Source organism: Nelumbo nucifera, chromosome 3 (genome assembly GCF_055504915.1).
Source record: "Nelumbo nucifera cultivar China Antique chromosome 3, China Antique-T2T, whole genome shotgun sequence".
NCBI lineage: Eukaryota > Viridiplantae > Streptophyta > Magnoliopsida > Proteales > Nelumbonaceae > Nelumbo > Nelumbo nucifera.
In genome coordinates, this window is record NC_142651.1 from 89,511,739 (window position 1) to 89,538,192 (window position 26,454).

The following is a 26,454-nucleotide window of genomic DNA, read 5'->3' on the forward strand; positions in this document are numbered from 1 at the left end:
GAGCAAAAGGTGGAATGCAGTATACCTTATTATTGTCTGAACAAGATTTGTTTGGAAACCATTGGTTCCTGCCATGGACGATTAAAAAGGAAGAGGACTAGGTTCCTTGGTGAAATACTACAAATTTTAATGAATTTATCATTTTTAGGTGAAGAAGACCCTCCTTCAAGTTTTCAACAAACACGTAAACTCTTAATCGGGTTTGGGGATCATTATGAGGGACCACAAAGGTAAATTCTTATTTGGAAGAATCCCCTTATCTCATCCAGAGTTCTCAGAGGCCTGCGCTTTCAGAGAAGGAATTCAAATGGCCAAGGAGTTAAAAATCTCTCATGTTTGGATCGAAGGTGACGCTCAAAAGGTAGTACAAGCCCTGTTGAATGACCGTCCGGATTTCCCTGGCGATTATTTCCATTATCACTGATTGCAGGGACCTTTTGAAAGATTTTCAATCTTCAGTTATTTCCTTCAGGCCTTGCGCAGGCAATAGAGCAGCAGCACATTTGATCGCTAAATTTGCTTGTAATCTTTCAACGACCTTTATTTGGTCGAATCCTCTTGATTTCCTCTTGAATCCTCTCTCAAACCCACTTCCATTATCATCAATGGTTTAAAACAAAGAAACGGAAACCACAAAAAATGGGCCTCGAGAACCTCCACTCTTCGCCCATTTAATGGGCTGCAAATGGATCAAATTGGATTCTACATAGGTATATCCAAAAATTTGAACTTGAATCGAAGCTTATCCATAAAATCTGTTGAATTCAATCTTAACTTGGATTTCAATTGAATATTGAGTTGTACAAATAAATTAAACTAAAAATGAAAAAAATGATCAAAAAAGGACTTTGATATTATATTTTATGGATAAAATTAATTGAGAATTATTTATATGAAACTTTAACTTATGAAAATCTAAGTAAAAATACAACATTCAAATCAACTTTATTAATAGATATAATATAAATTAATTATGTATACATAGATTGAATAGGGGTTCATCTATATTTGATGGTTGAATTAGGACCACACTAAATGGGATTGAATTAGAATTCAAATTCAGACAATCGCCCACATGCCCAAGTTCCCGTAATTAATACCAGAGATGACAATTCATGTTCTCATCTCGTGTCATATCAAGGTAAAGGTATTTAGATGCATGGATTGACAAATTTTCAGAAACAAATACAAGATATTTATTAGAGTAAATTACGGATAGGCACCTGTATTTTGGCTAGACCTGTTTATGGGCCGGGCCGGGCTTTCACTTTGTATTAACAGATTTTTTTTAAGGCCCGAGCCCGAGCCTGACCCGATCATCGGTCCTACAACTTGGGCCCGAGCCCGGCTCTCATAAAAAGTTCGAAACCCGGGCCTAGGCTTGAGCCCAAAATTTAGCTCATATTGTTACTATTACAACTGCTGAAGCGGCTGAATAAAGAGAGAGAGAGAAATTATAAAGAAAAGAATAAAATATATATATATATATATATATATTAAATTATAAATATATATTTTATAAAATATATAATGCTGAGTCGGGCCGGGCTTTTTTGACAAATCCCGAGTCCGGCTCGAAACACAATCGGGCTTACTATGTTAGGCCCGAGGTCAGGCCCATGGGCTTAATTACATGACCAAACCCGACCGGGGTGCAAGCCGGGCCGGGCCAGGCCATTAGGCTACCCGGCCCATGAACGGGTCTAATTTCGGCGTAGTGACAGATAGGAGTGGCAGTTTTTTAACCCAATCCACCAACCCGCCCAACCCAACCATTAATTGACGGATTGGGTTGTAACCATTTAATCTCTGGTCACTCTGGATTGGATAACCGAATAATGGGACATTTAATGGGTTGGGTGGGTTGGGTCATGGTTATCCAACGGATAATCCAATAGTTTTTGATATTTAGACTTCTCTCTCTAAATAATCCTAATTCGAACCTTAAACAATCCCAATTCTAAGTAGAGAGTAGAGGTGTAAAACGGGTTGTGCCGGACAACCCGTTTTGAAAAGGATTCTTCAATGTTTTCACTGCTTCTCGACATTCATGGTCTCTACTCTTTGCTCTCACTCACATTCTCTTAGGCGGCAACACCACCGGCTTGGGCTAAATCATGTCATCTTTTTCATATTGACGGTTGTCTTGGTTGCATTTTTTTTTTTAAACTTCATTGAGGTTGTCATCCACCAAGCCTGTAATTGGCATCAAGCAATTCATCTTGCTCTAGTATCGGCATCAAGACTGTAATCGGTGGTAAATCTGCGAAAGGGATTGGTTCAGGTGGGTTGCAATTTTTTCTTCATTTTTTGTGTTTTTCAATAATTTTTGTTATATTTATTTTGCAATGCCGTTTTTTCACATGTATAGAAAGGACAAAATGAAAGTTGCAATTTCTGTTTTTTCAAAATTTTGTGTAATTTTTATTAATTTTATGCATTTTTTGTTTTGTTTAGTTTCTATTTTATTTTCTGCAATTTCTATTATTTTAGTGTAATTTTCATTATTTTATCTAAATGGGTTGGGTTGGGTTGGGTTCAGGTGGGTCTGGGTTGAACTCAATCCATTTAATTCTATCTATTGGATCATTAATGGGTTGGCGGGTTAGGTAGATTGGGTTGAATCTCAATCCAAACCGAACCCAACCCAACCCGCCCAATTGCCACTGTGACAGATAGGCACCTTGAACTTTCAATTGCAATACTTGAGTATCCTTAACTTACAGAAATAGACACTTGGGTCCATCTGTTAGTATTCCGTCAATTAAACATTACATAATGTCAAAAATACATTTTTCATGTATTTTTGAAATCATTCTACGAAATAAAATCATTACCAGAGAATATAGTCGTCAGAAATTTTGAATATATTATTTATTGTCCATGTGAGAACGTCATTATGGGGAGATGTTTGATTACCTGAGAATGATCTCAAAAATAAAAGAGAAGGGTATTTTTGGCATTATGTAATGTTTAACTGACGGAATACAAATGGATGAACCTAAGTATCTATTTTTGAGAGTTCAGAGTACTCAAATGTTGCAATTGAAAGTTTAGGGTACCCATTTGTCACTACCCCCAAAGTATAGGGTTGATGATGCATGATCTGGTTGCTCCCTACTTCAGTACAGTTCGGGCGTTGGACTGGTGATGTGGCCGGGTTGAGCTGCAAGACAAGGCAATCAGAGTGTTCCAGGGTGCTTTACCTAGTGTGGGCATTCAGATGCTTAAATTAGCGATGGAGGTTTGAGAGAGCTGATAGCTTGAAAGTAATAGAATGCGAGAGCTAAATCGTGCGTACCTTGTGAGGCTGGAGGCGAAACCTTTATATAGGCAAGCTTTCGTAGGCCTCATGATGTGTGTTCGAGATCATCGGCCCGTCCAACTTAGAGTTAGCTTCGCACCCAAAGATGGACTCCGAGTAAGCTAATAAGGCTCATCCAGATCCATCCAAATCAGGTGGAGTGAAGATAAGATCCGTTGACATGCATCATGATCCTGAGGAGATCGGAGACAGCTGAAGGAGGCTGGCTATGTGACACCTTGACAAGTCGGTGAATGTTGTGAACTGTTTGGGCCTTGGTCTAGCTAGATGGTTCGAGGTGCCCGAAGTGACTAGGACCACTGATGTGTCCGAAATTACTAAAGTATCACCATATCATTCTGTTGCTCCACATATCATCACATTATTGGATGGACTAAATTATCCCTCATCAATGCCTACCTGTAATTCACCCTATTTATTACACTGGTAATAAAATATGACCCACATAACTTGTTTCTTTAAACAAATCATTTTAGATTGATACAACACGACATAACAATTGATACAGCATGACATAACACCGTCTTGATAACCCATTTAATATATATACATATACATAACCTAAATTAACATAAAATCAATATGATTAACCAATTTAAATTAAACAATAAATAGTAAAATAAACGTCTAACCATCCATTACCTAAATAAATTCATAAAAATTATTCAATGTCATTCTTATCTACCATGATAGTATTCCATCCAAATAAACATAATCCAAAATGATCAATATCTCTACTTTAAAACTGAAACACATATAATTATGTTTCAATACTTGAAACTTCACAATAATTAATACAAAATTCCCATATATAGGCTGGCATAACCCATATAATTTTTTCATATCACAAGCAAGTCATTTTAAAATTAAACAGATCAACTCGAATTTGACATATTTATAGATAAAACCTATGATCTCATAAAGACATGATAGCTGAAAGGCTTTGACCAATCAGAAGTCCTGTGAATTTTTGGTATGATATTTTTTAGCAACATAATCAAACCTATTTATTAATCGTGCTAAACATTCCAACATGATTTTGACATTACAATTAAGATATACAAAAACCTGTTAACTTGTTTGAAAAAACCATGAACTTTGTATAGTTTTCCAAGTTATGTTTATTTGTGGTGTCAAGTATTAATTAATTAAGGATTTGTTTGGTTTGCAGGAATAAGAGTTTAAAATTAGAATCGGAATGGTCCAACTGTTTGATTGGATAGAATTAGAATTCCATTGCCATTCCTCTCCTTACCTGTAAATAAGAATCCCTATTCCCATTCTGATTTTGATTTGGATTCCACCTATGAATCAAACGGACCCTAAGACCATCCACCGCAATCAAGGCCAAAAGTTCCAACGTAATCACATTGAAAATGATATTTCTAAGCAAAATACCTTTCAAAATGTGGTTCATTCCCGCACGAGGCAGAGGCATAGGCCGTAGAGGTTGGTCTACAGTCTACACTCTATACGAGTTCCCAGGTTCTCCCAGCTGACAGACATATCTGTACTTAAAAGCACAGTGAACCAGTGATGCCATGGAGTCCGGTTTTATTATACTGGGGTTGTTGAGACTGGTCTAATTAATACAATTGGCATTCTCAGAAAGGAATCCTTGATCATCATCTTTATATCTTTGTTCATTTAACACTTTCCAAACCGGAGTATAGGACTCTTGCTTCTACCTATCATCTCTGGTACGTCTGAGATGAAAAGGCTTGAAATAGCATCAGAAAGTGATATTTCTTTAATGAGCACGAGAACTCAGACGTCCCCCACTCCTTGTGTCTTTTACCGTTTCACCTCCGCCCTTAACGCGATTCAATGCATCACTCAATGCTTGCATTAAAACGTGCTATTCAATGCAGACTCAGAAATTTTCTCTACACCCCAGATGCACGCATCTTGATGCAATGTGGGGAAGGAAAGAAAAATAGATATTAATTAAGGGGCCTGGTTTGTTTCTCACGCAGTTTTATTTGTACTGGAACAAAAGTATGAACCATGGGAGTGAATTTTTTATTGATCAATTTCCCCTTCTCAAAATCCAAAAAAAAAGAACAACCCTTTAAATTGTGTTTGGTTGCAATGCAAATGATTTAAGTGTAAATTTTGACTTATGTTTTTTTTTAAATTTAGCTTATTTTATTTGATTGCAGTATAAATGGAATAAATTAAGACAACAAACAGAATAAAGTAAAACCCAAAACAAAATTAAATTAGAATTTACATTTTTCATTTGCACTCCTATACATTTATACTAGTGCAAATAAAATAGTACTACAACCAAACGCAGCCTTAAATGCAAAAATCCTCATTTTCTTTCATTTTTAGCTTTTGTTTCTGTTTGTTTGCATTACAGATCAAGCAAATAAAGTAAACCCCAAAGCAAAGGGTAAACCAGAGTGTTCATTACTCCCATTTGCACTACAAACAAATATCATTACTCATTACGATGACAGTAATAACATTAATATCATTCATTCTCAAACTAGTTATTGGATCCTCCATCCTACGTCGATTCAGGTTTGAAGCTAGAAAATAGAAATTCATGAACCTCTATTAGTTAAGACTTGGAAGAGTAAGAACCGGTAAGAAATGGAAGTAAACTAAAACCCATTTTACAACATAATGAAAATGAAATGGCCTAATTAATTGTCTTCACAAATCCTCTTATGAATCTTTGTACCCATGGCTCCGTTTGTTTGGGATACAACCGCAGAAATGGGGTATAAATATCGTGGTTTGTATTTACGAGCATTTGGATAATACATAAAAAAAATAACAATAATTAGAGTAAAAGTATATTTTCTAATACTTTGTAGTCCGAGAAAAGAGCAGTACTATACCTATTTTTTGAATATCATACTTTACATAGATTTCAAACAGACAAGATAAATACAAAAATAGTTTAAAATGTGAATCATATTTGCATTCATGAACCAAAAAAGTAGGTAAATATGTAATGTACATATTTACGTTTACATTGCAACCAAATGCAACCTAAAGAACAATAAAAAGAAAAAGAAAGGTATATACTATCATCAAGTACATCAACAAAAAATAGTCATAAATCACAGTTAAAAATATTCATGTAGCTAGTAATAAAATTTAAAATAGGATTGGTTCTATTTTTTTATATATATTTATGTTTCCTTTAATGATGCAATGACGCAGCCGTTCTTCATCAGAGCTTCTTTCTCTTGTCATGCACAACCCCTTCATTGCCCGCTAGCATCAAATACTTGTCTCTCCTTGTAAGTGCTGTGCACTCAAACCCCAAAGCATCTGCCAATTGTTTCTGAATGTGGTTGGCTACTTCATGGCTGGATTTCCCCCCGGCGCATGTTAGGTGTCTGGGGACCTTCGCAAGAAACTGAACATGGTAACTGGGACTTGGGTTCATCAGAAAGAAGATGGGATCCAGGCACTTGAGCCCACTTGCAGTGGTTCCATAAAACATGCTTACATGTGTATTCATTGCCACAGGAACAATATCATCTGCCAACTCTGCAAACAGAGAGCTGAACCTCAGTAAATATGGCTCTCTGCATGTGGTTCCTTCAGGGCACACCACCAGATCACCTTCACTCAACAGCTTTTGCATAGTCCCTCCATCCTGTTGTCTATCTCTTGTAAGCCTCACTGTTCTTATTGGGGCTATGACCTCAGACATCCTGCTTAAGCTGTATGTAACTGCAGTGAGACGTTTCTCTAGTGCTGTGCTCAGAAAAACTGGGTCTAAGAGGGTCCTGTGGGTGCAAACGTAGAGAACCCCCCCTCTCCTACCTGATCTTGAGGGGTCCGACCCTTTGACCCTTATGTTCACACCACTTCCACCACCTAATAAAAGGGACATCTTGTAAGGCAGGAAGATCCCCACAAACAGTCTAAAGATGGCTAGGCTTATTCCTAGGGGAAGCCACAAGAACATAGTAAGAGTTGCAAATGGAGTGGGCAAGAAAGCCAATCTCCCATCATGAAATACTAGAGGTTTGGGGTATTTCTCTCTTGGCATCACTGAACTTGTAGTGGACTTTTGTTCATCCTTGTTCACCACATAAGCTTCCTGTGTCATGCATCCAAAGAAAGATGATTAGTATGTATATATACACACATTCAGTTCTCTCTCTCTCTCTCTCTCTCTGAGAATGAGAATAGGAAGCGTTACCTTGCAGAGGGAGATGAAGAGATGGTCATGAAGGCTTGAACCTCCGAGGCCAATATCAGGACTGTTGTCTCCAAAGAACTCCTTGAGGGCCCTGTGCTTCACGAGCAACCCAGACTCAGAAAGAAGACCAGTGAAGTAGACACCCACGCTGTGCAATTCAGTGCCCAAAACATCACCGACCCTCAAGTAATCCTTGAGAAACCATTCAACCATGACTCTCGGAACACTAGTAAAAACAACTCTCCTCCCTGCTGAAGCCAAAACGTTATAGGCCTGAAGGTTGAGATTCTCAAGGAAAAACTTGGGCAGAACGGCCCTTCCCACACTCTCCATGTCCTTAACCCTGAGCCCGCAGAAGGTGACGAACACCATCACCCTTAGCTTGAACTCATAGTCCAAGACCCACAGAAGAGGACATAATAGAAGCAATAACAAGGCTCTAAAAATGCTACCACCTTCAAAGGCAACCAACATGAAATAAGGAAAGAAGGATTCAGTCCTTAACAAGCTACCATGAATATCACAGACCAAAGTCTGAGAATCCCTGCACTCTAGAGAACACTTAGTAACACTGGGGAATATAGAAGTAGGCTGCTGTGATGATCTAAACGATGGGTTTCTGAAGAAGAAACCATAATTTCTGATCTTCCTAGCAGCTCTGAAACACGAGTTTGCCAAGAGCCTGTACAGGAGCCAGTTTGCAAGCTTGAGAAGAACTATTGGAACGACCATTTCTTACTCTCTTGAGGAAAGAGTTGGAGAAGATGACAATGGTGGTGATTGTGCTTGAGAAGTGAGGATAAAGAGGAGATATATAGACTAGGACATTCGGTTACCCACACCGCTCGCATTAATTGCTTCTTCATATTTTGCACTTTAATTTCTTCCTTCTGGGCTTGGTAGGTTGAGAGAATTGAGATGTTGGTGACCGTCTTTTGGGCGGGTTGAAAATTGGGATCTTTTCTGAGATGTTAATGTCAAAATAGATGCATAGTTGAATTGTGGTACCACAAAGGCACAAACACCAGCACAATTTAGTGATTTACTGTTTCACACTCGATGGGTTCAAAAGAGGAAATGCAATCCAGTAGTTATGGACTCTTATGTGATAGGAATAGGATCATGGGCCCATGAGCATAAGTAATACCCATGTGAAAGGGGCATGGAAGATTGGTTCCAACATTGATGGGCCCTACCTACCCAAGACCCAAGAGATCTCTGACAATCAGAGAAGAACTTGCACATAAACAACCCTTGTTTCAATTTTTATTGGTTTAAATGATTTGCTTATGAAAAAAGTTAATCAATTAATATATATTTACAGGAAAATATGATGTAAAAAAGATATAATATGAAATGCAATCCAGTAGTTATGGACTCTTATGTGATAGGAATATGATGTAGAAAAGATATAATATGATATCAATTGATGGATATCATATCTTTTTCATATTATAGTCGAACCCTTTAATATATTTAAGTTATTGAGCAAATAGTAAACCGTCTCAGTTTCCAAAATAAAAAGTGAGAATGGCAGAAAATATATTATTATAAGGTATGGGGAGAGAGAGAGGTTTTTTTTTTAATATTTAGAACTAAAAACTGAGATCTAAAAATCAAATGATAAAAACCATCTAATCACAATGCGGTGGAGGATGTTGCTCTTTTCAAGAAGCAATGGCTTCCATTTCCTACCCATGCAGGGCTGTTCTGTCACATCAATTCTTAGTCTGAATTGTTGATTAGACGAGGGAATTTGTATTATTGTCCTTCATTAATTTAATTTAAGACACTTTCCATCCATCCAACAACATCCAACCACACAGAAGGAAATCAGTTCTCAAGTTTTTCTAAACTAGAACAAGGAGGAGAAAAAGGAAACCCTGGTTCTATTTCTAAATAACAGACTCCTTTGATACTCCTTGCTTGCAGCCACCAATAATGACAAAGTAAGAAAATATTCATACACTAATATCTATGTAGAAGGCAGAGAGTGGTCAGTATGTTATTCTACGTTTCCTTCTTTTTTTTCATTTTCTCTGAATTGCGATCTTCTATGTTATGATGTTATCTAATGTTTTCGAAATTGGATCAGACCGGATGGTCGGACCAAAAAGCCAGGAACCGGTTTGCTTTATCCTTAAATTGTTTTTTAGCAAAAACTCATTGATTTGGTCAGTGAACTATTTATTTGAGCAGTTAAACCGTCAAACCATTAACCCAGACAATGGTTTTTGACCTATTTTTTATTTTTTTATTTTATTTTTTGTCAAAGCAGGTCATCCATTTGAACTGGATGGTCGGATCATTGGACCCAAGAAACAGACCCAGAACAGTTCTCTATCCTGTCCAGTTTTAAAAACCTTGATGTCTTCTATTACAAATTCCAAACTCTTTTTCTGTCCACCTCTCTTTTACCCCTTTTTCCCTAAAGTGCTGGTTGTGGGATTTAATTCCACATTTAACGCTAGAACATACCAATTAATACATCACCAACAGATCAGGGCTGGTTCATTGATGTATTGACTGATTTGTTCCAATATTAATTCAGAATCAAATCACACAACCAATACTTTCGGAAAAAAAAAAGGAAAAAATTATTAATGGTAAGATGCCAACCCTCGATTGATTTGTACAATATAATTTGGAGCCCAGACCAAGAAAACTGTTTCTTGGTGTCACCATGAGGGATACCGCCTCATGTGATGGTTTGGAATTTGGATAGGGAAAATCTTCATTCCACATATTGTAAAAGCCATTCTTTATGAACAAATTAATTATTAGGTATAGACTTTTAATTGGCCGTTGTCATTCAGAAAATACTGCAGTGCTCATGGCCGGTCCAAACAGTCCTCTTCCTCTATTTAATGTATGGTATGGATTGTCTCCACATGATCAGTTGAATTATTAGCTAAAGATTGGGTTGAATGTGTTATAACTATAGTTACTTATAGATATATCCCTACAAAACTAAAGGTTTTGCAGGTTTATGAGATAGTTCTCAATTTTCATGCTCAAACATACATTTCATTATGTTTGATAGGCTTTACACATGTAAAATACTATCATTAAAATTACAAAATACTTTCATTACTGGGTTAGTTTTTTAAGTAAAGAAATTTTCTAGGTAATTAAATTTTTTATTTCATTTGGAATCCAGAGTTTTAGAGGATTTTTGTGCAAATATTTATGATTTTGTTCATAAAAAAAAAATTGCCACCTCAGCAAAATCAATAAGCACCCTTTAATTTAATACTCTAATCTCACCTACTACTGTGAAAATTTACTTCAAGGAAGATGCCAAGATTAGTGTGGCTTCTCAAAGTAGCCAACGGTAATAATGAATCGGGATTTTGGGCTATACAAAATTTATGTTATATTTTATACATAATATATTATGTGTTATGTATTATATGTCATAATCATAATATTTATAACATAAAATAACACACACTATGTATGTATGTATGTATGTAATATTTATGGACTGAGCCAGGCTTACACAAAGAATAGGCCCAAGCCGGAAAATTTGTAGGCTAGGCCAATGGGGCTACAAATGATCGCCTCTGATAGCCAGTATGCACCATTGTAGTGGTACCACATTACATAACTTGAACATGCAAATATCATCATCATCATCAAAGTCTAATCCCAACCACATAAGTCAAATTACATCATTATTAATTTACTATTCAGTTTTGTTTAATGTCATATCCATTATTAAATTATGAGTACTTAAATTATTTCTTATTTTTTTTACTCATATTCTTTTTGGTCTATTCTTAGCCTTTTTAACACATTCAACTTGCTATTGCAATAGTCCATTTCCTCCATGCATGTGATCAAACCATCTTACCATATTTTCTCTCATTTTATCACCTATTGAAGCTATTTCTAGATTCCTTTAAATGACTTCATTTCCAACCCTATTCTTTATTATTTTTTCCACCCATCTATCTCATTATAGGCATTTTTACTGCACTTTGGTCATGGATCCTATCCTTGTAGATGCAAGTATATTGGCAAAAAGACCTGCTATCAAAGATAAAATTTATGGTTTTTAAAACCAGACCAAACCGGATGGTCGGACCAAAAAAACAGGGAATTAATCAGGTGATCGGTTACATTTTACCCCAAAACCATTATTTCCCCCCAAAACCATTGATTTGGTCAGCACTAAACCTGGGAACTGAACCCTTGACCGATTAGTTGTTCAGATCGGTTTTAAAAACCTTGATAAAATCAGTAAATTGGCATCATAATATAAATCTGCTAACTATGCAGTCTTCAACTATTTACATGCATTGACAAATGTTGATCCAGCCGGCTGTATGACCTGGACCTAGTTGAACCATTCAGACTGGGAATGACCGTTACGATGGTTTTTTAGTTGTCCAATTCTTAGAAATGTTGACTTGGTCACTTTTTCGAAATTCTAATTTTTGCATATTTTTTTAAGCAAGTTGAATGGATTAAACAAAGATTCTACATTCGGTTTAGAGATGTCAATGAATCAGCTTAAATGGTAAACCTAACTTGACTTGATTCTATAGGGTTGGGTTAGGGTCAAACTTATTAGGGTGTAGGGTCGGATCAGGTTTTGGTTCTTTAAACAGAGTTGGGTTTGGGTTTGGTAGACCCAACCTGTTGGGTCATGATACCCCTACACAGATAGATATTTAGAGGATATTTTTATAATTTACTAATTTAGTTTGACTTCTAACTCTACCTTTAAAGTTTAAATTTTTTTAATGTTTGTTTTGGTTTTTGATCTTATGAAGAAAGTACAACGGTATTACCTTGAAACCATAAACCAAGTTTTAATGTAAATTGATGGCTCTTGAAATTTAAAAATGTGCATGTTATAAAGAAATACAATTGAAAGACTGCGTATCATTATCGGGTCGAACCCTATAGTGTTGTTTAGTTGGGTGGGTTCAAAAAGTGGGTTATAAGGTTAAGGGTGTCAATGGACCGGATTTGGACCGGATGAGATCCAGTTCAAAATCAATTTGGATGGATTGGATGGACCGGCAAGACATATTGGATTGAACCAATCTAGTCCAAAATATTTAATAGATTGGATTAGACCTGGGCCGTCCATAATAAATTTATATCGGATTGGGTTGGATCGGTTAAGCCAATATATGGCCCATTGATATAAGATAAGAATATTGGTGTTAATGGACTGTGTTTGAGTTGAAACCAAACTAAATTAAAACGAATTTGAACAGATTTAATGGTTCAGACATTGAATTGGACTGATTCAAAAAACTTCATAATATTCATTGGATGGGATTGGATTGCACCAAATCCAATCCAACTGACACCCCTAGTTAAAGTTGAGGCAAACCCATGCGGAACTTGATGGCATCCCTAATCCAATCTGAGTCTAATGATTACATTGATTATGCATGTATTTGTTCAAGCAAAATCTAACTAATTCAAGTGTATTGAAGCAACTTGAAATGTTTTTCTTTTGACATTTATACTCAGCTGTAAAGTAAAGAGACACTCACATAACATAGAGCCACGATCTCTACCCTTTAATGGGTTAAATCTAAGAGATTCAATGCGCCAGAAATCAATTTGGTTTTGGAATTCTCACAAATCATTTGCTACAATATGATGCCATTAATTAGAATCCGGATCTCCTACCTACAAGTCTACAACGATCCTATCAACAAGACACTATAGCTGTACATAGAAAACATCTCCCCATGAATGATAACATGTAAACACTGAAGATGTTCCCAATGTATAGTTATATATCCCGCGTTATGGGCCCATTAATTATATTGTAATGCCCATTAATTTCGTCAACTGTAATCACCCAATTGACTCAAACTGGCATACATATATGGGTCCTAGTTTGCTCGTCTTACATACTTGAATCTATGCCTCTATGGTTCAATGCTCAAGCTAAGCTAAAACTGTATGAAAAGGGAGCAGAATATTTGTTAGGAGTCTAAACAATTTAGGAATCTTTCCATGTGGCAAGGTGATGATGCGGGGTGGCTTTATTTTTCGTTAAATAGCCCCTAACGAAGGTTCAAAATACAATGTATTGATGTATACCATATGATATCTATCGTTTTTTTTTTCAATTGTTATCACATAATGTGATGTATCTATTGACAAACTGTCAGGCGAAAGCAATGAAAAAATTATGTATTTTGAATGATTGAAACTCTTATCTTTTCTTCTTCTTTTTTTTTTTTAAATTCTTATGGATATATACTTTGGACCTTGCTTCCAACACAACCATCCAGAAGACAAGAACCAACTCCAAAATTGTTCGTGCTATCATTCTTGATGAATTAAGATTGAGAGACATATCGGATGAGCGCTTAGCCTTTATGCTAAGATTCTAAGTGAACCTGAATCCCTTAAACCTGTTCTGGACAAAGGCTAAGGAGTAGAAGATGAACAGAAAAGCAATGTTTTAAAAAATGGGTTGGAATTGGAACCGTTTTAGCCATCGGTTTCTAGGTCAATAGTTCTATTATCCGGTCCAAACGGATGGTCTGTTCTGATAAAATAAAATAAAATAATAAAAAATAATTAGAATTTAAAAATAGATAAAATCATTGAATGAATCGACAGTTCAACCGTTTGGGTCAATGGTTCATTGACCGATTCAACAGTTTTTGGTCAGGGACCATATTTGGAGTAAAACGGAACTGGTTGCCTGAATGATTCCTAGGCCGAACAGTCCAACTGTCCAGGTCAATGACGGTTCAAAAACCATGTAACAAAGTCAACATTCATATGATAGCCAATGATTTCTTCCTAAGAACGTTCACTTCTCATGACGATTACATCAAGGTAATCAAGGACGGGCCTTGGATGGTGAAGGTTAAGTATCTTGTCTTCCTACCATAGAAACTTGGCTTCAACCCTCTAAAAGATAAATTGGAAGAAGCAGACATATGGGTCCGCCTTCCAGGCCTGCCCATCAAATGCTGGTCCCAAACAGACTTAATATATATTTGGTTTCGTTTAAGTTTATTGAGTAAACATTTATTGACGGTGCCACATAAGTGCCCCATCAGCAAATGCCTCATTAATTGCATTTGTATGCATCGAAGCTTGCTTTCTGTACATCTCTCCCATTTCAAGAAGATTCATTTTGGAGCTTCATGAAACAGGTAAGCATTTATTGGCATTTTACTGATGTGGTGACTAATGGTGTCTATGTATTATAAACGCCCTCATTAAATATGTTTACAATCACACAAATACAAAATGTTTACTGAATAAACATAAATGGAACAAAAAACCCTCCTATTAGAGGTCATCTTAACGATGTTGGTACGGTACCGTGATAAAGCTTGATGGGGACACCATAAAGATGGCCAAAACTATGGTTGGAGCTGTGAGAGTAAGCCTCACTAAACCTTCTATTCTGGAAATCCGGCTTACTTCTGGAGGAATTGGAGATAGCATCAAATATTCTATACGAACATCTTCGAAATCTCTGCATCAACTATCAACTATGGTTGGGGGTGACACAAATTTAATGAGTGTCCAAAGAATATCCAGAAAAAGTAGAGGGATGGATGGACCATGATCAACCGAAAAAAAAAAAAGAAGAATAACCGAAGAAATTCCTTCCTCGACAAAAAATCCCAGGCTTTCAAAACCTTTAGAGCGATTCAAGGAAAGACAATGGCAGTCCAAGCGAGGGCAATGGATGCAAATGAAACACCAACATCCGAGCTATGGAAAAGAGCTTTCAAGAGCCAGATTTATTAATTTAGGACATGCAATGATCAAACCTGAATGGAATGCTTCAGACTTCCAAAAGATGGATGCAAAAGATTCACAAGGAGAATGAGCTGAACGGCAGGTTTAACAAGGATAAACTCCCATTTAGCAGTACCGAGTAGGGGTGAGCATTGTTCGGTTAAAATCGAAAAATTGAACCAAAATTTTTGGTTTCGGTTTGTTTGGTTCGATTTTTTTAATTTTTGTTTTTTTCTGTTCAGTTAATTCGGTTTTGGTTTTGGTTTTCAGGATTAGAAATTTGGTTAACCAAAAAATTGAATTAACCAAAATTTATTATATACATAATATAATATATTATTAATATGTAATACATAATATATTATAATATGTATATAATATATATTAACATATACATAAATATATTAATATATAATATATAATATGTATTAGTATAATATTAATAAAAATCGGTTTCAGTGTTTTTGGTTTTTTAATAATCTGGTTTTATATTTTATAAGTTCGGTTTTTAACCGAATAAACTGAATGCTCACACCTAGTACTGAGGAAAATGAAGGCGATGACAGTGAAGAAGGGATGGAGGAGGACTAGAACTGATGCTGCTCGATCCGAGGTGTTTCTTGAACTGAGGTCACAGTTAAATAGTCCTACCAACTGGACGAAGCCGAGGTGGAAGGATGAAACCGCGCTCCAATATCTAAAACCAAGAAAGTAGTTAGAGGCTCGAGGAGTTATTCCCTGGGTAGGCACTCTGACGCTCAAGTTAGTGAAGAGAATGGGTGGTCATGCCAAGCACTTGAGAGAGCAATGTTGGTCCAAGCAGAGTAACAGTACGGATGTTAGAAAGTCGAAAGTCCCTTACCTCAAGCGGGGATTACCTACTTATAGCCGAAGATCCATGTCCAATTCAGATGAGGCCTTTGGGGTTGTTAGGATGAGGTTGTTCATTGAGGTTTTCAAGATAAGACCTAATCCCCAGCGGAGCTGTCCTCATTCGTACGATGCTCTCCTGTCTTGGCCGCGCTTATCCGATGACGTGGTGCCGACGTGGCTTAAGTGATAAGGCGGCTACGGAGATAACACATGGCACCTGGGGCCAGCTCAACCATAACACAAACAGCACTCCCCCAGTTCCGAAGTCGAGGAGTGTAGTGTTCGGCCGCGGTGTGGCGTGGAAAAGCTCTTTGGTTCTCAGCTGAGGAACTTGAATTTGAAGTTCGGTTGAGTGTGGAATCTGAGTGAAGGGACTTGGGGTTGAACCGGTTTTCTAAGTGAGCTGGCTGGCTCGATGTTCGTACCATTTTCGAGACGGGTTGGCGGGAGTGTCGTTTTGCCTCCCTGAGGCTACAGACGTGTGAAGGTCAGTGGCGGGGTCCTCGATCTTTGGTCCAATCGGTGATCCTGTCTCTTGTTGTCTCTGCCTGCCCTATCTGTCTTGCAGTCGTTGGGGTCTCTCCTCTTCCTATCATGATGTTCTTCCTCGCGTCTTAGTTGTGCTTGTGCTTCTTTGGCGTTGATGTACTTCTGAGCGTGGGTCATTAGCATGGCCACAGTATGAGGAGGATTCTTTGAGATTGAAAAGCTGAATGGAGAGGGGTGCGGGCTGTGCATGACAACTGTGATGGCCACCGACTGGTTCTATGCTCAGACTTGTAGGGCTTCAAAATTGAATCTTGTCAGTTGCTCTCTATGGGACTTTCCCTTCCTCTTCCGCACCTGCATGAGGCTTGCCAAAGTTTTCCAGTGTTTTTGGCTAGCTGTGAACTGCGTCAGGGACTAACTCTCTAGCTGCTCCCAAGAGGAGATAGATCGCGGGAGAAGGGAGGAATACCACATCAGAGCCACTCCCTTGAGGGTCGCCACGAAAGCTTTGCACATCAGGCCTTCGGACGAGCCATGCAACATCATATGAGCCTTAAAGGCTTCGAGGTGGTCACTGGGGTCCATGGCTCCATCGTACCATTCAAACTGCGAGGCTCGCCAACTAGATGGGGAGAGCTTGTCCACAATGTCCTGGCTGAAGACCGGCTCTTTGGCGGGCTGATTGCTGGGTTCTGCGGGCTGGGCCATGCGAGGAGCCCGATCTTCTTGATGTCTATTGTCTTTCTTGGTCAGACCGTGCCTTACCCCTATTTGACCGGTGCTTTTTGGGGTCCTCAGGGTGAGGATCAGCCACAGTAAGCATCCGGGCAGGAGGAGGGACAACCTGAGGAGGTTGCGCCGTTGAGCCCAATGTCTGCATCATCGCCATGATCTGGTTGACCTTCTATTGCATTGCCTGAAATTGGGTGGGGTCTATTGTGGTCTGCGGCTAAGGTTGTTGTTGAGGCTTACGTTGTGGACTGCAGTGAGAGCGGGATCCCCGAGATGGGGATCGACCTGTAGAGCAATCGGATGCGTTTCTTGGCATCTTTCTTGATTGCACGGAAAGAGAGTTTGGAATGGCTTTTTGTGTGATTCCCACAGACGATGCCAATCTGATGCTACTCGATCCAAGGTGTTTCTTGAACTGAGGTCACAGTCAGATAGTCCTGCCAACTGGACAAAGCCGAGGTGGAAGGACAAAGTCACCCTCCAAGATCTGAAACCAAGAAAGTAGTCAGAGGCCCGAGGAGTTATTTCCTAGGTAGGCACTCCGACGCCCAAGTTAGTAAAGAGATTGGGTGGTTAGGCCGAGCAGTTGAGAGAGCAATGCTAGTCCAAGCAGAGTAACAATACAAATGCTAGAAAGTCTAAAGTCCCCTATCTCAAGTGAGGATTACCTACTTATAGCCGAAGATCCCTGTCCGATTCGAATGAGGCTTTCGGGGTTGTCAGGATGAGGTTGTTCGCCGAGGTCTTTGGGATAAGACCTAATCCCCGACGGAGTTATCCACCTTATCCGTATGACGCTCTCTTGTATTCGTCGCGCTTATCTGATGTCGTGGTGCCAACATGGCCGAAGTGATAATGCAGTCACAGAGATGACACATGTCACTTGGGGCCAGCTCAACCATAACCCAAATAGGAATGACCGACCACAACACAGGAAGATGAAGGAGACAACATGAGGGTGAACCCCAACTCTGAAAACTGTAATGAGAATGAGAATGTAGCCCAGCATGACAAGGACATTGACAAAGAAATTTCCATGCTAGAAATGGAAAACATGGGGCCCAATCTCTCTAATGTTAACAATGGAGCTAATTAGTTGGAATGTTAGGCCTGTCCTTCAAAGACAAGTTAAAGAGTTGTGTCAAGTGCATAAACCTGCTATATGTTTTTCGATGGATACAAGAACAAATCTTGAGGGTTTTAAAAAGATAGCTAAATCCTTACTGATGAAGGGTAATTTGGCCCGACCTATCAACATCCATACACGTGGAAGTGACCTGCTGACTAGACGATGACTCGACATTCCCTGCTACCTCAGCGTGCCAGGTCAGCTCGGGTTCCTTGGGCATCTTGGCCAAGACCGAGGTTTGAGCAGCTCGTGATGGCCCGACCTACCGAGGTGATACGCAGCCAACTTCTAGAAGCTAACCAGCTGTCTCTGAGCTCTTCGGGATCACATCACACGTATGCAAGCCTTATCCTTACCCTGCCCAGATCGGATGGACTCGATAAGCCTTATCATCTAACACAAAGTCCATGACAACTAACCTATATAAGGGCACCAATCCCAACGACCAAGGTACGTGTGATTACTTGCTCACTAGTTTACTAGCATTCAATCTTTCAACTCGCATACCAGAGTACTGACTTAAGCATCAGAACACCCACACCGGGTAAGCCACCTCGGGTTCTCTGAGTATTATTTTCTTGCAATTCGACTGGCCAACTAAGCGGACCGACGTCCGAGCTGCCCTCCAGCTAAGAGCATCCAAATCGCACACCATCACTTACCTTTTGATGACTTTTTATTAATTGATTCAATAGGTTTTTCTGGTTGGTTATGGTTATTTTCGGACAAAAAACAATCGTACAAATTAGTCATGGTTTTACACATTTGTGTATGCTCCCCCTAATAGGACTGAACAACGAATTGTATGGAATTGGTTAAGGGAAATTGCAGAAAATGTTAATGAGGCATGGTGTGTTATTGGAGATCCGAATGCATTCACTCTAGCCAAACCCAACACTTCAATGAGTTAATCTTTAATTGTAGCCTCATGGATTTAGAGATGAAGGGGCTTCAGTACACGTGGAAAAACTGAAAGGAATGGCAGGATCCATCATATGGACGCCAAAACTGTTGCGGAATGGGTGGGCGAATTTCAAAAATTTCCTACCTTCCTTCCAACTGGGAATCGCATTCCCTGATTTTAGAATCAAAATTCAAGGATCCTACTTGAACCAAACCAAACCAGATTTGAACCAGAAGAGAAAGGGAGTGATTATACCTGATCCAGAGAAGTAGTATCTCCCAACGTTGGTGTTCACGCCCAAAGAAGATCCCAAGATCAGCTCCCACTGAAGATGACACAGTGATGATGGAGCCGAACCAGCAGTGTTCATCCCACGAACTAGGTTCTTCTGAAGAACTCGATGGAAGACTGAGAACACCACACGAACAATCAAGAATCTTTCTTGATCTTCTCTGACTGAGAACTCGAATTGGCAGAAAAGGTGGCGGCGGCTGCTAGAGAAGAAGGTGGTGAACTGCTATTTTCTTCTCTAGGGTTATCTGAGATCCTATCTCAAGAATGCAGGGTGGTCTGTTGAAAAACACCTAGGGTTCGAATTCAAGTAATTCAAAATTAGGGTTTTTCTCCTCTTTCGTAGTGATTAAGAAAACCTCCTAATCATATTAGGAGTTGCCCTTATCCAAATCAGTATTTGGATTAGGACTCCTCTTAATCTTATCTACAGGTTAGATCAGCTATGGGGCGTAACCTAATCTCAGATCCGCCCCTTTAAGTGACTGGTCAAATCAGCCCAGATCGAAATGGGCTTTAGGCTCAATATGTATTAAGTGCTCAATAGTCTTCCAAACTGATGCCCAGTTGGGCTTCTTTGTATGGTGTGGGACCCAAGCATTGATCTACACATCAACCACATGGGTTCGGCCCAGCCTCTATTACAAGGCCTAGCCGAATTCATTGGAAAGCCCAGTGAACTCTCTAAGCCCATCACATGGACCCGATGGGCCCAACACTTACACTAAGTGGTCCTTGGGCCAAGCCATCTTATAAAAACCTAGGGACTATGGGCAAATGGAAGATTAGCCCATCAAGTATTATTCTAAATGGCCTTACACTTAACCTCTCAGCCCATAATGATCAAGCACTGCCCGACAAGAGAGGACATCTCCCTCGGCTGCAAGGAACAGTGTTACACTCTCTACTCACATGGATCCTGGGAATTAAAACCATTTGCAAACATTTTGAAACCATATGTAAGTATATATCATATATATAAATTTTGCAAAACAAAATTCTAACGATTGAAATCAATTGTTGGCAGTTTGGTTTCCATCAGAGAGAGTGCATCCCAGATCATTACCTTTGTTCGACAAAGGGGTTGATCCCATCACTATGATCACCCACTCAGATGAATTCTCAGATTGTCCCAACATACCCAGGTTTTGACCCCTGCTAAGGATCTCACTGATTGTCATATCAAAGACAGCCTAATCAGACACCTAGTGTAGTACCATAATCGGGTCTAGGGGTCAGGTGTAACTTTCCAGTTTTTCCCATCAAGGGTTGAAGGGTTGAAGTACTTCTACACTATGTATGCCTTGAGTCTCACCCTGGCGACTAAGACAAGCCACCCCAACAGTTGGCAGCACACCAGTGTCAGCCTTGGTAGGATAAATCTCCCCAGACTTATCCAACGGCTGTGAACATTTAAAACCAACACAAGTCTCATTAAGTGTCCAGTTTTAGGGTCTTACACAGAAGCATACCACACAACTTGAATCAAACAAGTACTTTATTTATTTACAATAAATATCAAAAGTACATCAAAACTGATTGAAGCTAAGGGCATACAAAACTGTCTAACAGCTCCCACTTGCACTTAGGTCCAATCTGGTACAAGCTGGAGTCCCATACTTTCCACGTGTTTCTCAAACACCTTCTGTGTGAGTGGCTTAGTTAATGGATCTGCCACATTATTCGCTGACGCTACCTTCTGAATCAAGACGTCCCCTCTACCAACGATCTCCTGCAGTACATGGTACTTCATCTCGATGTGCTTTGACTTCGAGTGAGCCCGAGGCTCCTTAGCCTGGGCGATCGCTCCATTGTTGTCACATAACAACGGGATGGGTGATGTGTTGGACGGAACCACTCCTAATTTGTGAATGAACTTCTTCATCCACACGGCTTCCTTGGCAGTTTCACTTGCGACAATGTACTCGGCTTCAGTTATGGAGTCTGTCGTGGACCCTTGTTTATTGCTTTTCCAGCAAACAACACATGATCATATCATGATAACATACCCAGATGTAGACTTTCTATCATCTGGATCCGACTGGAAATCGACATCAGTATACCCCAGAATTTGTAGTGAACTACCATCGAATTCCAGACAAAACTCTTTTGTCTTTCGAAGGTATTTAAGTATGTTCTTCATAGCAGTCCAATGCTCTTGCCCTGAATTGGCCTGAAACCTGCTTATGACACTCATCGCCTGAGCAATGTCAGGGCGAGTGCACAACATGGCATACATGATGCTCCCTATGGTTGAGGCATAGGGAACGTCCTTTATGTCCTCAATCTCCTCAGAAGTCTTGGGAGACATCTTCTTGGAAAGAGTGACTCCGTGCCTCAAAAGGAATGTTTCCTTTCTTGGAGTTCTCCATATTGTACCTTTTGACAATTTTGTCAATGTAAGCAGCCTGGGATAATCCAATTATCCGCTTTGATCTATCTCTATAGAGTCGAAGACCCAGTATATATGAAGCTTCTCCATGATCTTTCATGGAGAATTGCTACGAAAGCCATACATTGACCAAAGTCAACATTCCTGCATCATTCCCAATGATTAGGATATCATCCACATAGAACACCAAGAAGGTGACCTTATCCCCACCGGACTTCCTGTAAACACAGGGCTCATCCAGATTCTGTTCAAAGTCAAACGATTTGACAGCAGAGTCAAAACGGATGTTCCAACTCCTAGAAGCTTGCTTAAGTCCATATATGGATCTATTAAGTTTACATACCATGTGTTCCTGACCAGTAGCGATGAAGCCGTGCGGCTGCTGCATGTAGATATATTCACTAAAATCTCCATTCAGGAACACAGTTTTGACATCCATTTGCCAAATCTCGTAGTCATGGTATGCTGCTACAGTTAGCAGGATCCTAATGGATTTAAGCATGGCCACGGGCGAAAAGGTTTCCTCATAGTAGATGCCTTCTTTCTGATTATACCCTTTTGCCACCAAACGAGCTTTGTAGGTCTCAATCTTGCCATCGGGGCCCTTCTTCCTCTTATAGATCCATTTGCAACCAATTGCTTTTTCCCTAGAGGGCGGATCTACTAGTGTCCAGACTTCATTGGCCTCCATCGAGTCCATCTCAGCTCTCATGCTCTCCACCCACTTCTAGGAATCTATGTCCAACATAGCTTCCGCATGAGTCATGGGATCCTCCTCACTAGTCAAGGCTTCCACCAGGTAACTGTCCTGGTCATAACCATAACGGACTGGTGGCCTGGATACCTGGGTGGATCTTCTAGGTTGGTCACTACTTGGAACTTGCAGGACATCTCCCACTGGTCCTGAGCTCTCCTCATTAAGAACTATTTCTTGATGATGGGTGTCCAGAATGTAATCAGTCTCTAAGAACTTGGCATTTCAACTACAGAACACTTTCTGCTCACTTGGGTCATAGAAAAGATAACCCACTGAATCATTTAGGTAGCCTACAGATAAGCAATGGCTGATCTTGGATGACAACTTGTCCGCACTCATTCTTTTAACGTGCATAGGACAACCCCAAATCTTCAAGTGTCTGACACTTATTTTCTTTCGGTCCATAGTTCGTATGGAGTTTTCGAAACAGATTTGGTTGGAACCCGATTCAACACGTAGATTGCAGACTCTAACGCATATCCCCAAAAGGATGTGGGCAATTCCGAGCGTTTGAGAAGTGACCAAACCATGTCTAACAATGTCCTATTCCTCCTCTCTGAAACATTGTTAAGCTGTGGTGTTGCAGGAGGAGCCAACTACGATATTATCCCATTGGTCTTCAAGTAGTCCCTGAATTCATCAGAGAGATACTCGCCACCTCGATCCGATCGAATGGCCTTAATTTCTCTCCCTAACTGTTTCTCGACTTCTTGTCTGAACTCCTTGAACTTTTCAAAGGATTCAGACTTCTGTCTCATTAGGTACACGTAACCATATCGTGAGTAGTCATCGGTGAAGGTGATGAAATACACGTGTTGGTTACAAGTCCTAACACTCAAAGGACCACATACATCAGTATGTATAAGGTCAAGTGTGCTTGTACATCTTTTAGGCTTACCATTAAATGGCCGTTTTGTCATCTCGCCTCGGAGGCAAGGCTCGCAAGTGGGAAGATCTTCTACGATTAGAAAATCCAAAGGACCATCCTTTACCAGTCTTGTGATTTGGTCAATACCGATATGGCCAAGTCGGTAATGCCACAGGCACGTGGGACTAACTATATCACGACTCCTTTTCTTGGGAATTTTGACCAATGTAGTTTCGGTTATGTTAGTTTCTAGAGAAGAACGTAGAACATAGAGACCGTTCTCCAGTTCCTCGCATGCGATGAATTTATTATTCTGTTTAATAGTAATCATATTACTAAAGTAAACAGTATATCCATCAACACACAATTTAGAAACAGAAATCAAATTTCTTCTCAAATTCTATACATAAAGACAATCTTTAAGTACAATAGTTCATTCTGTAAAAACTAATTCTACGGTTCCAATTGCCGCAACTGCAACACTTGCAGTCATTCCCAAGAAAAGTGTCACTTCTCTTTCACTCATCCTTCTGCTTATTTTGAACCCCTGCAATGAATTACACGCATGAGTTGAAGCCCCGGAGTCACACACTAGGACACAAAAGTGATTAACAAATTAGTCTCAATGACACAAGTTTCGAAAGTACCTTTCTTAGATTCTAGGTAGGCAGGACAGTTCCTTTTCCAATGGCCGACCTGTTTGCAGAAGTGACAGGCATCAGATGCCTTGTCTTTCTTTTGTTTCTTAGATTTAGTGGCCTTTCTCTGGGGTTTCCTCTTTGCCCTCCTTTTCTTACCAGATTTACCAGCTTCAACAAGCATGGTTATCGGTTCATCCTTTCTAATCAGTTCCTCTGCCCATTGCAACATGTTGTTGAGCTCTTGAACGTTGACATTCAGCTTGTTCATATTGTAATTCATTATGAACGGATTGAAGGACGAAGGCAAGGAGTTAAGAATGGCATCTATCTGTGTGACCAGATCCAGCCTGGACCCAAGGGCCTCCAGCTCATTAATGTAACCCATCATCTGGAGACAATGGTCATGAACTTGCTGCCCCTTGGTCATCTGCGCGGTCATGAACTGCTTCAGGACCTTTTGTCGAGTAGAACGGTTCTGTTTTTGTACATAGTTTTCAAACTATCCAATATGTCTTTGGCGAGTTCGATCTGATTGAACTGCCTCTGTATCGGATTATCTAAAAAGAGGCTATGATATAGTAGCGGACTAAGGAAAATTTCTCCTCCCATTATTGGTATTCCCTCCTACGGGCTTCTGAAGCCCTGTCTCCCGGATGATCCAGTGCAGGATTCTTTGCCACTTTATCTAATTTTTCTGAAGTCAGGACCAGCATAAGGTTTCTATACCAATCGGCATAGTTTGGGCCCTTAAGCTTGTTGTCGTCAAACAACTTAGCAAATTGTCTGTTTGCCATTTTCTAATAAAACATCAAAACGTTATTCCACAACCTTAGCTTGATTCAAGTTACCTACATAGATAAGGCTTTTAATCTATGTTCCATTTCCATTTGTTCATCTTTGAGATTTCCCCCTATCTCAGTGATGGAGATGGCGAAATGTGGGAAATCACATAGGGTGCGTGGAGCCAACTGTTTGAGCTGCATAACCCCACCACCTTTTTGTGACGGATCATATCCACTCATCATATGAGTTTCCCTTTGGCCTCTGTCAGACAAGGTTCAGAGCCGTTTTTAGGTAAACCTTTCTGTCCAGTGAGTGCTCACCCATCATATTCAGGTTATGCCAAGGTACCATGAGAGAGTTCCCATTTTCTGGTGAAGCCCCTCTCACATCGGTCTATGACGCCCCAATCATCTTATGAAACACTCTGACAGACACAACAACAAATGGATAGCCCAATTTTATGGTGCGTTTCCTCATTACTAAAGGACCCATCGTTGTATTAATAATGGAAGGCCTTTAGAGAGTCCATCATATGGATCTCCCTATCACATGCACTCATATTTGCTGGAGGGAACAAAAATTATGCCCTAGTTAATTTAGGTCAAACCAGAGTGGCTCCCACTGACTTTCATAAAGTCAGATTTATGGTGGCCCAAATCGGCTAGGGTTTACGTATGCGTCCCTTTTCTGGGTTGTGGGGCCCACCATGACAAGAAGGGGTCATCCAATGACCGTAAGGGACACCATGGCAATGATGTGCATTTAGCCATGGTGTGCGCAAGAGCCACTAACGAATCATCATGAGCCAAGTGCTTATGGCCCATGGACGCAGCACATCAAACATCCACACATCACATGATATAGAAGAATTGATCCAATCAATTAACTGCTGTAAAGCCCATTAATCAGCCCGTTTAAAGTCCAAAACATTAACCATTAATATCATCTAGGTATATGGGCTGAATCGCAATTAGCAGTTCGGCCCATATAGCTTTAATGTAAAACTGGGCTTTTGCAGTTTTAACCCCTTAAAATTGGGCTTTACAGGCTGGGCCGAATTGGTTCTTCCAATTAAAAATTGATTTCAGACATGAAAGTGGGAAATAACAGGGCTGAATACAGCCCCTTTCGAACCCTAGATTCGGTCCAAACAGCTTTGGTCCAATATGGTCCAAAACCAATCTTTAATTCAAGAAACAATTCGATGAAAGATCTGAAATTAAAATTCTGATTTTAGACAATCACAAATCAGTTATGGACTGTTCGCACCACCTACAAAACAGATGTGAGTAACTAGGGTTGCAGTTTCACAAACTACAAAACACAAAGTGCGAAGTCATCATCTGC

General features: G+C 39.7%; 1 protein-coding gene across 1 annotated transcript; it reads right to left on the minus strand.

Moving 5' to 3' along the window:
* Window positions 1-6,237: 6,237 nt before the first annotated feature.
* On the minus strand, window positions 6,238-8,307 carry LOC104587673 (glycerol-3-phosphate acyltransferase 1-like). Its single transcript, XM_010245368.3, has 2 exons — window positions 7,500-8,307; window positions 6,238-7,397 (listed from the first exon to the last, which is right to left on the minus strand). The coding sequence occupies exons 1-2, from the start codon at window positions 8,229-8,231 to the stop codon at window positions 6,516-6,518; spliced, it is 1,614 nt and encodes a 537-aa protein (XP_010243670.1). The 5' UTR covers window positions 8,232-8,307; the 3' UTR covers window positions 6,238-6,515.
* Between the last annotated feature and the right edge of the window lie 18,147 nt (window positions 8,308-26,454).